At 53.5% G+C, this 14,585-nt stretch overlaps 1 protein-coding gene across 5 annotated transcripts in view; it reads right to left on the reverse strand.

The window, feature by feature from the left end:
• Positions 1-9,538: 9,538 nt before the first annotated feature.
• Positions 9,539-14,585, reverse strand: part of KDM5B (lysine demethylase 5B) — a 68,983-nt gene continuing 63,936 nt past the window's right edge. For 4 of the 5 annotated variants that reach the window (XM_057730023.1, XM_057730025.1, XM_057730022.1 and 1 more), the window contains 4 exons: positions 14,027-14,138; positions 13,219-13,373; positions 11,744-12,064; positions 9,539-11,282 (listed from right to left, as the gene is read on the reverse strand). In XM_057730023.1, coding sequence (XP_057586006.1) covers positions 11,145-11,282; positions 11,744-12,064; positions 13,219-13,373; positions 14,027-14,138 — 726 coding nt within the window. In that variant the 3' untranslated portion in view covers positions 9,539-11,144. The remainder of the gene's footprint in view (positions 11,283-11,743; positions 12,065-13,218; positions 13,374-14,026; positions 14,139-14,585) is intronic. The other variant, XM_057730024.1, reaches the window with a different exon arrangement.

Genomic DNA, 14,585 nt, shown 5'->3' on the forward strand with positions numbered 1-14,585 from the left:
CCTGAATCCGGGACCATGAGGGAGGGAGGTGAGCTGCTGAAGGGCATCAGGCTGGCCTCCTCAGCCCCCAGGACCTGCTGCTTCACTAGAGGGCTCGGGTCGCTCCTTCCTGCTCTCCTGGCTGAGGGTGGACCTGCAGGACGCAGGCCCGAGAGAGGGCTGCAGCGTCAGGAGAACCCCGCCAAGCCAGCTGGGCCACCTCGCCGCCCACCACTCCAATCAAGACCTGTGTCACCTGCTGACCCCGTGTCTCTTAAATGAGCCCAGGAACCTAGCCTCCCAGACTGTTTAGAGAGTCAAGGCTGCAGTCAACTTGGTTAAGTGGAAAATGCGGTGTCCCTGGCCACAGCCTCCTTGTTCTTTGAATGTATCACGACCAGTAGTGGAGGCTACGAAGCTGACGCGGAGCTCAGCACCGCTGGGGTCCATTCTCCCAGGCTCAGGGGCTGGAGAAGGAAAGACTGGGAGGGACGTCCTCCATCCACCCACCCGTTATTGAGACACTTCACTTTTCAACTGTTTGTCTTTTGAAAGAAGAGCCCATGGTTGTCCTAGACCACCATCTCCGAACTGCTGCTCAACTAGGCCATCATGGCAATCCCTCTGCCTCCGTGCAGTATCATTTGAACCCATGCATGTGGGAGGGCTGTCTAATTTTGAGAGATTTCCAGGGAGAAAGAGCCTATAACCCCCTGGTTACGCAGCTTCGCCACCTTCTACTGAGCAGTGCTTCCAGCTGTTTCGTTTCTGGTCGTTCCCAGGCAGGAAACAGGGCACAGAAGGGACAGCAGCACCTCCCCCCCCGGCCCTCCCCAGGGACCCAGGCTCCCTGCACCCTCTCCCGCTGGCAGCTGATCGGCTTAAAGAATCCCATTTTTGCCCATTTTCTCTCTTGGATTGCTTCCCCACTCTGTTCTGGTGATGTCTTTGTCCTCACAAAACTTTCAAAGCTCTGCTGTTGTCGTTAGAACAAACAGAACAGGGCCAGAGCGGTGAGCCGGCCGTAACACCGCAGGCCCTGCAGTTCCCGGGTCCTGCTTTCTCTTCACACCCCTCTCAACACAAACGTGCCCCCAGAGCTGCCCTTCCCATCCTCCTGCCCCTCTCCCCCCTTCCAGTCACTCTCCGAAGAAGTTTGCGTTTTTTCCTGACGAGTCTGCCAGCCTTGGTGGAGCTTTCCCTCTGAGGCACCTGCTTTCCTGCTTGTGAGACAGGGAAGGGTTTTAAAACTTCTGTGCAATTTCTGCCACTCAGGTCTTGGTGACCTTCATCTAATCTGAGTTTGTAGCCACACCAAGCTGAAATATATTTTGAATTTACTTACATTACTATACGTCATAAGTTAAGTCCACTTAATTTTAGCTATTGCATAAAAATGCTTTTAATACAGGAGATATTAACTCATGAGATGGGGCCAAAAAGTGAAAAATGGATAAAGTTAGATATCATACAATTTACATATCTTAGGTTTTAACTAAAAACAAACCAAAAACCTGGTCTCGAAACAGCCAGTGAAGGCCAGCTCCTCCAGGAAGCTGATTAAGTGAACTATAATTGTTTATTCCCCATGCAGTGAATAAAACAATAAAAACAATCTTAAAAACTGATTCCATTAAAACGCTTAAATACCACAGAATGGGGAGGGTGGAGGAGGACTTCTTATCTCTCATTTTACACTGCTAGAGAGGGGGCATCTTAAGGTTTTCAGGACTATACCTGGCATAGAGAAGAAATGAAGTCACAAAGATAACAATCTCAGATTTTTATCAGATCCCAGGACCTAGCAACTCTCATGGGGCCTCCCTCTTTTCACACCCTTCTATCCCGTAACTCTGAAAGTGAACGTGATTTTTCTTCCCTCTCAAAGGGAGTAATTTTAAACACTGGATTTTATCATTGTGTTCCTCCTTCCTCGGTGAAGCCCCGGTGAGTCTTGTGTCCCACGTGAACCCTTCCGAGCCCGGGTTCTCGCTCCCCCAGTAGAGGAGAGGGTTCTCCTGGGCTTCCTTCCCCTCCCCCAGACACCCCCCACCTCTGCCAGTGAATCCAGAAATGTGCAGGCGGGGCTGAGTGTGGAGGGGCGTGTGCAGGGCGTGTGCTCTGAGCTGGAAACCATACTGGGTGGGACAACTCCTCTTTCCCCAGGGCAACTGTGGCTCTCAGGACGCCCACCACCCAAGGGGTGAGAAGCAAATCAGTTGAGACGCTTTCTGAATACTTCACATGTGCCCTTTCCTATCCCTGAGTCCACGAACCCTCCATGCGTCGAGGCTGAGTCTCAGAGCGGCCTGGGGGTGCCCAGTGAGGTGAGCGCTGGCAGCAAGAGCAGAGGACATCAGGGAAGAGGCCTCCTGGACACGTGGCTGGCCAGGGCCACCTGCCACCCTTCTCTGGGCCTCGGGTGCAAATCTGGAGCAAAACCTCCTTGACTTCAGCCTCACGCGCGTGCCCTCATCTTGTCCAGTCAGAGCTCCCCCACCACCACGGATGCTGTGTGTCAGGCACCCGCCAGGGGTGGCGGCCTGGAGGCCCACGCTTGCACACACACCCTGCCCCCATCCCGGGCCCGTGGCCTCCTTAGGTAAAACTGTGGAAACCCCATGCACCAGGTGGAACCCGAGAGAGACCCCCGGGGGGATGGCAGGAGTCCCACCGTGGCTACGCCTCCAGGCCAGATGGCAGCAGGAGGTCAAGGTGGACAGGAGGACTGGAGGGTCGGACAGGAAGCCGCGTGGCCGGGAGGCACGTCTCCTAACTCTCTGAAGCTCCGCTCCCGAGAGTCTGTCCGATGGAGACTTCAGCATCTACCAGGCACTGTTGTCACTACGGAGCAGGGCCTTGACAACAGGCAGCTACTGTTCTGACACTTTAGGGACAAGAAAATAGCCCTGCAGGGGGCCCCATGTGCTGGGATTGGGGGGGTCATGCAAGGTCAGACGTGAGAGCAAGACCACAGTGGACGGGCTCTAGACAGGCTGTTAGGACTTTCTTCAGACCACTGAAGGTGTCTACACATAAGAGGAACCTGGTCAAGGGTGTGTTTTAGATAAACCACTCACGTCCAGTGGTGGGAGACCCAGACCGGTCCCCTCCCCCACTGGCTTCTCAAAGCGGGCCGTGTGTGCGGTGCCAGCCATTTGGGTTCCGGAACCCAGCTGCCTGGGTTCAAATCTCAGCTCGCTTCCTCCAGGCCTGGGTACTTAGCAAGTGAGTTCACGTCCCGGGATCGACAGAGGGGCTCCCGCGGAGCCGGGGGTCACGTCATTGTCGTTTCTGGCCCTGGGAGGCCGGCGCATTTGATGATGGCATCCTCGTATGCCCCAGGGAGGCTGAGGGACTTTCCCAAGGAAGCCCAGTGAGTCTAGAAGCCTCTTCGTGATCAGCCTATGGCCTGACCAGGGTGAGATTCAGGAAGGGAAGAATCACTGCGCCTAACCCTGCCCCCTAGAGCCACGCTGCCTTGCGTGTGGCTTCCCGTCCGGAAGAAGAATCTCTGTGTGTGCCGCTAAGGCCCACAAGCAACACGGCCTGACGGGTCCTTCTATCGGGGTTGTGGGCACTGATGGGGCTTCTGCCCAGATAAGACTCTGCTACCACAGAGCCCTTGCTTCGGCCAGTCGCCTGGACACGATGCCCCTCCCATCCCTAAAGGTCTTGTTTTCTTGTGCTGACTTGCTCTTGCTGCCGTGATCTCAATGGATATGCCTGGCCTCAGCCCCAAACGACGTGCCTTTGCCCGTGGTGGGGGGTGTGGAGTGAGCACTGAATGCCACGGTGGCGCTGCCCCCACCCCAGAAGCCCCAAAGGGCAGGGTCTGTATCCGCAGGCCTGCACCCTGAGGCAGTGGATACCCGGGCCTTCATGAGGCAGCTGAAGTGCATTTCCAAGTTGACTGAATTAACCAAACCAGTTTAGGGAAAAAAAAAACTTAACTCCGTTCTCTAAAATAAGGCGTTTACAAGCTGTACCCTACTGGTGGTGGGAGAAAGTCCACAGCCTTTAAGGGCATCAGAAGTTCTGCTGGGGAGTTTTCAGGAGTTCTTTGCTGCTTTGGGGAGGCACACAGCCCAGAGGTTGGGCTCAAGTGTACACAGAGGCCTCCACCTGGCTTGTGTGGGGCCGGACTCTGGAACCAGACTGTCTGGGTGTGAATCCTGGCTCCTCCACACCCGCTGGCTGGCCTTCCGTCTCAGCCTCCGAAACCAAGCCGCTCCTCTGTGCAATGGGTCTGAGAGCACTGACCTCAGTGTGAGGCGGTGGAGATTTACTTTACGCAAAGCTTTCAGAGAGTGCCCGGCATGCATGAAGGGTTGCACTGGCTTTTATTATTTCTTGTCGTTGCTCACACCACACATACATCTCGTTCTGGCCACACCGGGGGTCCCTGAATGTGTCTTCCCCACTCACACGAGCCGAGTTTGTACCCAAGGGTCCCCCTCGGAGGCAAGGCCTGCCCCTACTCAGAGCCCCCTTTCCCAGAACAACTCACAGGGAATGTCTCTGATTCGCCTCAAGTGGGAACTGGGTGGGGGGGTGGGGGAAGGGCCTTCATCCTCAGCATGGCCACGTGGCCAGCTTGTGCTGCCATAACCCAAGGGCAGCTCTTCTCTGGCCCCATCACAGTTGTAATGCCCATGAGAGCAGGTAACCCCAAAGATGTTTACACAGGCCCCCTCTCCCCCACTGGACTTGAGCTCCTTGGGGACAGTGTCCACATTCTGTACGCCCTGAATCCACAAGACCTCGCACCTGGTACGGCCCTGGGACCACCAGCTACTTGGGTAGAAGGCCTGACTGCCCATCTTAAGTCCACGACTCTGTCTCCCCTAAACAGATTGGAACCTCTAAGGGCTCCACGAGGCAGGTGCCAGTGATGGGGCAGAGGCCCAGGCAGGGAGCCAGTTGGGGCTACAGGGGCTGGGCGGGCTTGGGACCGGCAGGAGAGCAGCCCAGGCCGGCCCCCTGCCGCCCCCTGCCGCCCGTGAGACGCTCCTGCAGGCTTGCCCTCAGGGCCACCCCACAGTGTCAGCGCATTTGGGCACCGATGTCACAGCCAGAACGGTCACTGGCATGAGCTCAGACTAGGACAGAAAAGCTGGGCCAGGGGCACAGCCTCTTCAGGAACCCGGAAGTCCCGCTCTCTACTAATACCCACCTGCTCCGTTACCAATAAAGCTAAGGATTAAGGGCGCAATTCGGCATCAGAGTTCCAGCCACAGCCCCACATCCACAGGGAGCGTTAAGACGAGACAACAGACGTGAAGCCGTACGAACAGCAGCTGGCGGCTGTAAAGCGCTCTTGTTGTGCAGAGCTCGCGGCACACTGGGAAAGCCGGGCTGTCTATTTGTAGGACGTGGGCTTTGGGGTCTGCCTCATGAGCCCCCACCCCCGCGCTGCTCCCTCGGGGATCTGTCTAGAAGGGGCTCAGACGTCTGCAGGCCTGTGGTTGTCCTGTAACCTGTGATCCCTGCATCGGGAGCCTTGGTCCCCAATCCCTCCCTCCCTCTCCATTTTCCAAAGACAAGTTGGGGAAGGGGGCGTGCGAGGCAGGGCTAGAGCCTTGGCAACTTCTAAGAACGCCTAAGACTGCCTAAGCCCCGCTTGTTCCTCTCCTGGCCAATCCAACTAGGAAAACCACCACCGCACCCAGGGGCAGGGCTCCAGGAGTGCCTTGGGCAGCTGGGGCTGGAGCCTTGCTGAGCAGAGCTCCTTCCCAGACATGCTGCCACTTTCCCGCCTCAGTCGCCTCCACTTTGCTCTGGGGCAGGGGGCGGGGCGGCAGTGCTTGCCCTTGATGCAGGAAGCAGCCCCCTCTAAGTTGCTCACTCCTTGTTCCCTGAAGAGTTTCTAGGAGACCCGCCCCCGGGGGGGGGGGGCGGGGGGAGTGGAAATGAAGAGAGCAGGAAACAGGCCGGGCACCCACGTCCACCACGACCTCAAGGTAGACAATGTTCCGAGCAGGACAAGGTTGGGAGGCCCACGGTGGGGGGCGGGTAGAGGCGTGTGGCGAGGCCAGCACCGTCACAGATACACGGCTGTCCTTGATATCCATGGGGAAAAAGGAACAGTGAGGAATTGGAGGATGTGGGGGTGGCTATGTCAAGGCTACAGGTGTTGGCAGCTAGATTTCAAGGCATCTCTGGAACGTAAAAGCCCCTCACCGTCAGGGCCACAGAGACACAAATGACCCATCAATGACAGTGACCTAGGTCATCGCACTTGCCCCCTCTATTCCCTGAAGTCTGGGAACAGCAGGAAGGTGGGAGGGGGCAGCGGGGTGCAGCAGGCTCCCCAGCCCCGGGTAGCATGCTCAGATCTTTGAGAGCCCAGAGGCTGGCTCTCTCTCTTAAAGGAGGCGTAGGCCCAGACCAGGCTCATCCGATTTCCCAGCCCACGCTCCTAGGACTGCCGCCGCTCGGCTCTCACACCGCTAGATGGGGTCGCCGGCCACCCGCACTGAGAACAGAAGCCGCCCAGAGCAGAGGACACCATCTCCTGGAGGCGCACAAACTCTTGGAAGAGCTGGAGCAGCATCTTCGAACACAGTGGACGCCTGACTCGCCCGCAGCGGGTTCCCCTGGATTCGAGTCTTTTCCTAGCCTGCAGTCAGCCCTCTTCTGGCCTCGCCTGCTCCTCGTACATGAGTCAGTCTGCTGTCGTCACTATGTTTTGATTATTCCATAAACCTGAGTGCGAAGAGTTTACTAAAGACTAGACTGAATTGCTTATAAAAGTTGCTGTTAAATTAGGCACAGGTGAAATTCTAACAAAAGACTGGAGAAAATAAGTATCTTGAAATCTAAAGTCAAATTCCTGCACAACGTCTAAACTTTGTCCACTTTAAAAGAAGCCCACGCTGAAAATCACAAATAGCGTGTCACGATTATTGTGCAGAAAAGCCCTTGCCTCCAAACTTTTTCTTAATTTTAGTTTAAGTGGATGTACATACAACTTAGTAAGATATCTTTTTCATCCATTAACTGACCTGCTGATAAACTGTCCAGTGACCTGTCCCAGCCTTTGCAGAAAGGGCCTCCTCCTGCGCACGTTCCTACCAAGGTCACAGGCAGATGGGAGCCAGCGCCTGAACCCACACTGCCCCCCCAATATCCAGCCAGGTGAGCTTTTAGGAGCTACACACTTCCTTACGGGGTGAAGGTGTCTTGGGCATTTATGTTCAATACATCCAATAAGCCTTGTTCCCTGAGAAAGGCCATTTTTAATTTCTCTGTGCCCCCATTCAAGGGAAACAAAGGCATTTATGTTCAATACATCCAATAAGCCTTGTTCCCTGAGAAAGGCCATTTTTAATTTCTCTGTGCCCCCATTCAAGGGAAACAAAGACTAGTCCGTTGGCCTCCACTCACCTGGACCAGCTCCAATGACGTTGCAACCCCATTCCTGCATCCAACGCAGCGGGTCCTCCTGCAAATAAGAGCACGTCGCTACCCTTCCTTCTAGTACGATTAGCCCAGAACACAACAGGGAGCCGGGTCACCATCTAAAGGTTCCATCCTAACTGAGAGGAAGGGAAAGATGTATTCCTACATAAAAAATCTTGAAACATGAAAATGTTCACATAAATTTGGAAGAAGTGGAAAGTACACTTTACAGATGGACTCATTATCCTTTGGAAGTGGATTTATGACAGTACAACTTCATACGAGGTCTTGTCCAGGCAGATTCTCAGTCCCACGGAATCACCCAGAGAGGCTGAGGCGCTCAAAGGAGCCACGTACTGGACTTGAGAGAGGGAGAGAGGGCAGAAGGTGGAAGCCATCGACCTGGTGCTCAAGGAAAGGCACCAAGCTCTTCATCCTTTTCCTCAGCTCTTCTTGCCAACAGGCAAAGTCCAGCAGAAGGAAGCTGTGTTTTCTGCATCGTTACGCCAAGGAAAGACCATTCTAACACAGGCCGATGCCCAGCACAGACTGGCATGGTCAGTTACTCAACAGCAACAGGCAATGACTTTTAAAATTCCTGCTGTGCCGTTATACCTCCTGTTACAGGCACACGGCATCTATAACCCATTCCTATCTGTGTCACATGGCAGGAAACCTAGGCAGGACTGAGCCCAGAGAAACCACCACAGAAAAACACCAACCAAGGCCTGACTCAAGCTGGAACGGGGTCTCAGCGGAATGCCAGGTGTCGTGAGACACAGGAGAGGCCAGGGCCTGTGACGAGAGCTCCACCAGAGGTGGAGGAGGCAGGCTTCACCCTCTCCGGGAGGCACCCACTCTGTCCACAGGCCTATCCCTGCCCAGGCAGCCAGAGGCTGTGTCCCTTTCTCATGGCGGGTGTGACGACAAACTAAGTGCATGGCATGTACTTCTGCCAAGAGATGCCAAACCTCGTCAACGCCTCTGCCCGCGGTCCCGAGAGCCTGCAGGCAGAACACAGCAGGCTTCTACCGACGGCCACGACCACAGGCAGGGTCATCCTGAGAGGGGCAAACGAGTCCCTGCTCCCAGGATGCTGAAATGCAGCAGTAAATACGTGGCCTTTCCTTATGGCATGTCCAAATTCCCAGTCTTATTCCAGGACAGAGACTACAAACAAGCAAGCCCTTCGCACTTGGTGAGAGATCCGCCCCCCCCCCCCCCCCCAGCCTGATTTGGAAGGAAAAACAGCAACAGTAGTCACTGCAGTGAGGCGGGGGCACTAGATTCTTTCTTCGCCCCATGGACCCTCCTGGCTCAGGCTCAAATATCCCTCAGCCCTTCCTTCCTCACACCTCACACAGCTGCAATTCCCGAGATGGAAAATTGTCAGTTTGCATGTGTGCTACCATCTTTCCACGAGGATACAGGCCAGCCTCACAGCTCACACACAAAAACACGGTTTATAGGTAACACCTCCACTCTGCGGTCATGGTGCGTCTCTAGCAGAAGGCATCCATCAGGTCTGTGTTTTCCTGTTGCGTTGCAGAGCACGTAGAAGGTAGGCTCCAGGAGAGCTGAAGACACCGCCCAGGCTTTGTAATTAACCCGCAGGATAATTGTTGGCACCTGACATGCCCTTTAACTTCAGTTATCATCGTATGTAAAAAGCGGTCTCACCTGGGGAAGGGGTGGTTTACATACACACTCCTGGCCCCCAACCCCCAGGGGTAGAGAATCTTCAGCACCAAGGATGCTACTGTCCGGGACTGCGTACAACCCTCCCGGTGAAGAAGAAAAGCTCGTGGGGCAGGGAAAGTGCACACCAGATGGGCATAAGCTCCCTACAGGCACAGGCTTTATTCCAGGAGCAGAGTCCACTTCAAGCTTATTTTCTCCATGGAACTGGGACAGTCAGCACCCTGCCCCAACGTCAGTCAGGGGTTCTAAGAATCTGGATGCTTAAAAGGCCAAACCCAGCAGAGACTGGCCCAATGTTGTAAATCAACTACACTTCAATTAAAAGGAAAAAAAAAGGCCAAAACCACTGTTACTCCAGATTGTACCCTGAGGATTCTTCTTCTCCACTGGCCCCAGAAGCCCATCGGACAAGGAGAAATATGACAACTCGGGGAAAACTGTAGACGATTCAGAGTCATTCTTAAAGAGATTTAATTATCTGAATTGCATAAAAGGGAGTAGTACACATTTAAATCTCTGCTACATCACAAACTGCTGTTTTTGTTGTTTTATTAAAGACCCACTGTTTCTACCCATCTTCAGGTTTATGGCTATAGAATGTAGGGAAAACAGGTATTATTAGCAACAGGATAGGAAAACACAAAGCAAGAGTCTGTTCACCAGAATGTCTTCTCCACTGCAGAACAAGAGTCCTTTAAAAAGAAAAGGTGGAGAAAGGCTGTGGGCCACCCATGACCAGTCACAACATCAAGAGTGAGAGAGACTGGAAGGAAAGCGCGAGGGCAGGGCCTGGGTGTTCACATGTGTTTCCTCGACCCACACCCGCCGAGCCCTCTGTGAGGATGCACTCTCCTTACATCTCCTTCTGACATCTTAACCTTAAACCAAGTTTCCCTGTCAATTCAAACGTAATAAAGACATCATTCCCACAGGGAGGGGTGATCTGAGGACTGGAATGATTTGCCAATATTCTGACAAAGCTTATTTAAAAACAGCATGGCTTTAAAGACAGGTTCTATCCCTTGAAGACAGGAAGAAGAGGAGGTCTTTGTTAGTGGGGACTGGAGGCATACGGCCCACCGAACAGAGCAGGATACAAAAGAACCCCCTAGTGTCTGCAGGCTACCGTCCACTGCTACTGTAGCCTGGCCGGGCAGAGGCAAAAGCAAGCAACCCCCTTGGCTTGTCAGAGCCCACAGGTGGAGGCGCAGAAGCAGCTGGGGGCTAATGGCTCTAAATGACCAGTGTTCGTGTTAGGACCAAGGATTTATTCCACAATATAAACCGCAACATTTGATACAAGCTACCAAAAAAAAAAAACAGGTGAGGAGGGAACGGGCAGGAAGAAAGCCAAAATACAGCTGTGGCAGGTGCTTACAGAGGGGCCTCTCTTGTGTGCCACTCACTCGCCAGTGACACTAGAAACTAGAAGTTTGCGTTCTGACATCGACCAGATGCTAAAGCACCAACACACTGGAAGTTTGTTTCGTTTTGTTTTAATTCCAGCCACTGAAACCAACATGGAAGTTATTGCTTAGATAAATAAACCTAGTCTACCAGGAAAAAGAAAAGTGAATAAAGAAACGAAACCAACAAAAACCCCAAGAGTGAAAAACTTAAGCTCCCCAATATGGTTAACAGAGTAAATGAGAGAAATTCCTCAAATGAGGATTTACTGGAATTTCTGGTGCCCTTCTGGGCACTGAAACTGAGTTGGACTCTTAAACCGGTAAATCCCAGAAAGAGGTAAGATTTTAATGCTGTACATGAAAAGGTGCAAGCTCCAATCCTTCCAAATTGGTGAGAACCCCTGCAAAAAACAGTCAGCGTTTCAAACCTCAACAACCACAAACAGCTCTTAAGGAAAAAAATACAAAAAGTGTCAAAAAATTTTTTTAGTCGTTTTTTCTTTTTTTCAAAGAGTTCTGGAAAAATGATCCCGTAAGGAATAGAAATAGCACCGTTCACAGGCTGGTTTGAACGCCAGTCCTGCAGCTCTGCTGAGAAACTGGAGGAGTCCTCTGGCCGAGTCCTGAATTACAGTTAGGGGTCTGTTTGTTTTATCTCCGGCCCGGCGCGTCCGTCGCCGCGCAGCACGCGCACACGTAGTCCTCCTCCTCGGCCGTCTCGGGAGAGACACCAACACAGACCTGATGGAACCACCGATTGCAGCTGCCATCACACTGGACCCAGTCCACCTGGTTACAGAGAGCAGGGAGACGGGGTTTTCAGGGGAAGAACGGGCCCGACAGACACCGGGCAGGCCACTGCCCCAGCGCTGGGACCTCTGGCACAGCAGCCCAAGCGACCGAGTCAAAGCCATTCTTCAAGTGGTGACCGCTCTGGGGCTAAGACAGCGTCGCCCTGCGACAAGTAAGCAAAGGGCATGACAGCAGCACCCCTCCCACCTGCTCAGCGCTGGGCGGTGAAAGCTGGAGGAGCAGGAAAAGGAAAGAGGGCAGAGGAAGAGTTTCTTCAAGAAAAGGGAGGAGACCCAGGAACGATGTGAGAGCAGAGACACCAGTGGGGGAGGGTGAGCAATCCACTCAGAGCGGCTCAAGGCAGGTGAGCAGCAGAGAGACCCGGCCAGGTGAGCTGTAGCTTACAGGGTTTCTGAGTTAAGGGAACTCACATCCTCCACGGCCCAAACCTCACTGACCTCGTCTCCTTCCGGCTGCAGGCAGCTCACGGCCGGGCAGATGGCGTCCTCATCCTCAGAGTCCTCCTGCTCCGAGTAGGACGTGTCTGAGGGCAGGGACTGAGTGTCGGCAGAAGGGCCCAACTCACAGCTACGCTCTCTCTCTAACTTGAAACTGTTCGTGTCCTTGGGGTGGCTCAGTTTGATTCTCTTCTTTTTGGGGGTCCGAATTTTGGCAACCCGATCCCACCGCTCACTGGAGAGGACGTCTCTTTCCAGGCGTCTCTTCAGTGTGCTCTCGAGGCCACCGACTCCGTCTCTCTTCCCGCGGCAGCCGTCACCCTGGGTGGAAGACGGCAAATTTTGTTGAGCCCACCGTCCGCCTCTTGCCAAAACCCGTGAGGCTGAGACCAGCTGCAGGAGGGGCGGGCGCTCCCCATCAGCACCCACGCGCTGCGCCCCCCCCCCCCCCCGCCCCGTCACAGCCTGCAGGACTACCCAGCTCCACCACGTGGGCTACCAGAGCAACACGGGGAAACAGACACGTCAGACACGATTCACTTCAAATCAGCCAACCAGCACTGGGAGACGGAGGTGCCACATTCGTTTTGCCAAGCCTACGAGGAAGTACCAGACAGCGACAGAGTTGCTATCTAGGTGCTGACCCACAGACGGCTAAAGAACCAGGGCGATACCTTCCTTCTTTAAGGACATCTCCACCCCTTATAGGAGAGGAAGGTCCATTAACTGAACACAGTTGATAACGGTGCTACACTATTTGGTATAACAAAAAATAAACCCTAAATGCCAGTGTCTGCCCTCAAGCTATCTTCAATGGAGACGCCTCCCTATCTGACTACATTCTCAGGGCCTTAAACGTTACAGGTCAGCAAGTTCACTAACAGGAAGCAGCACTCAAAACGGCACCTTTGGGACTTCCCTGGTGGTCCAGTGGTTATGACTCTGAGCTTCCAATGCAGGGGACACGGGTTCAATCCCTAGTTGGGGAACGAAGATCCCAGACACCACGCAGTGTGGCAAAGAAAAAAGCAAAAAACAAACAAAAGAGCACCCTTGGTTCAGTCACCCAGTCCTTACACCAGCTGCCACGTTCGGTTTAGAAGAGTTAAAGCGTTTGCTACATGTTGGCTCCAAGAACGAAGCCTTTATCCCAAAGGCCTTTACCCCTAAGACCTTACATTTTCATTTCTACAGTATTTCTCTTACAGAAGAAAAGTAATCCTGCTTCTAGCTATTATCACATGGAAATAATGAGAAGCACTTTGCTAAAAAGAAAAAAACATTTCACACAGTGGCTTAAAAATCAGTATCAAAATCCAGGCTGTGAGCCCAAAGTACTCCTGACGGCTGTGGGAACAGGGCCGTGGGGCAGACAGTCTGCATCCTTTCCTGGATCAAAGACAGCATCTTGTCCCCGAGCTACCGAGGAATGATGACACTGCAAAGCACGCTGCCACCTGGACCCTGATGCCCACCTTCTCACTGCTGGGTCTCCCTGGAGAGCTGCGGTCAGCTTGCTGCGCAGGGCTAGGCTTTGCGAGTAAGGTCTGGTAGAGCTCCTGAATTTCAGGAAGGGACACCTGGAGCAGCTGGGCCTCCATCAACAGCTCATTCACTTCTGGGCTGATACCTGTTGGAAACCAGACCAGATCACAGTGACACCCACCTGTGACATGAGCGGAGGACCACCCCTCCCACTACCACCTTCCCCTTCAAGTGAGGTTCACCTCACGGGCCCAGAGCCACAGTGTGACAGGCCAAACTAAACTGTCTAGACGCAGCTATCAGTGACTAACAGCTCCTGATACCTCTGCTTTCACAGAAGCACAGAAGAGCCAGGGTCTGGGCACTCTGAGTGGGCCCAGGGCTCCAGGCAGAACTCATGGGGGAGAGTCGCCCTCAAGGAAGGAGGCAGGGTCTCTAAGAGCCCCCCTCAAGTCTCCCAAGTAATGAAGTGACAAAAAACCCAAGACTTAACCTCTGACGGCCATGCTTGGTGTTTAATTATCAGTTGACATGGGATGAACCCTTTCGTCCCCGAAAGCAGTGGATATAAAGCCTTCCTTTCTGTCTCTTTTGCATTTATAAGCCTTTAAATACGATTCTTCTCCTACCTTACAAATACACAGTAACCCACACCCTACATATGAGGATGAAGTCCTTTTCAATGGTTCCGGATTATCTACAGCAGACCCCTGCTGCCAGACCACTTGTTACTATTCAGCCCTCAAAACAGCAACAGCTACAATCCCAAGGGCCTCGGTGGTAAGAGTAAACACAGACCGTGGAGGGGGACGCAGCTCCGGCCAGTAGAGAAGGGAGAGTGTAAATACGAGGTTCTGCTGTCCCAGTCAGCGGGCAAGGAAAAGGACGTGAGCCCAGGAGGCTGAGCTACCTGGTGGAAAGAAAACATTTTATAGTCAGGCTTCCCAGGATTTGAACGACTCCCACCAGCCCGACGGAAGTAGCTCAGGTTATCAGGCAGCAAAACTAGCAAAGAGGAAGACTTGATTTTCGCAAACTGAAAGAAGCCTCCCGGCATCTCAGATCTGGCCAAACCAACTCATATCCACCGAGCCTTTGGTCTTCCTGGTTGTACCTGGACTGACTTCAGAGGTGAAGAGCACCCGTGGGAAATAAGTCATCTTCTCTGCATGGAAACAGATCACACAACCTTTTAATCCCTAGGTAATCCTCCTCATGAAGATTATAACCCGACCGACCGACACAGACAGGTGCCCCTCTGGGTAAACCAACTGAGGAACAGCCAGAGAGCCATGGCCCCCCTTCCTCAGAGTTTACTAGAGGAGCCAGGAGAGACAGTCCTTTGACCACACACTGC

This window comes from Hippopotamus amphibius, chromosome 3 (assembly GCF_030028045.1).
Source record: "Hippopotamus amphibius kiboko isolate mHipAmp2 chromosome 3, mHipAmp2.hap2, whole genome shotgun sequence".
In the NCBI taxonomy this organism is placed as follows: domain Eukaryota; kingdom Metazoa; phylum Chordata; class Mammalia; order Artiodactyla; family Hippopotamidae; genus Hippopotamus; species Hippopotamus amphibius.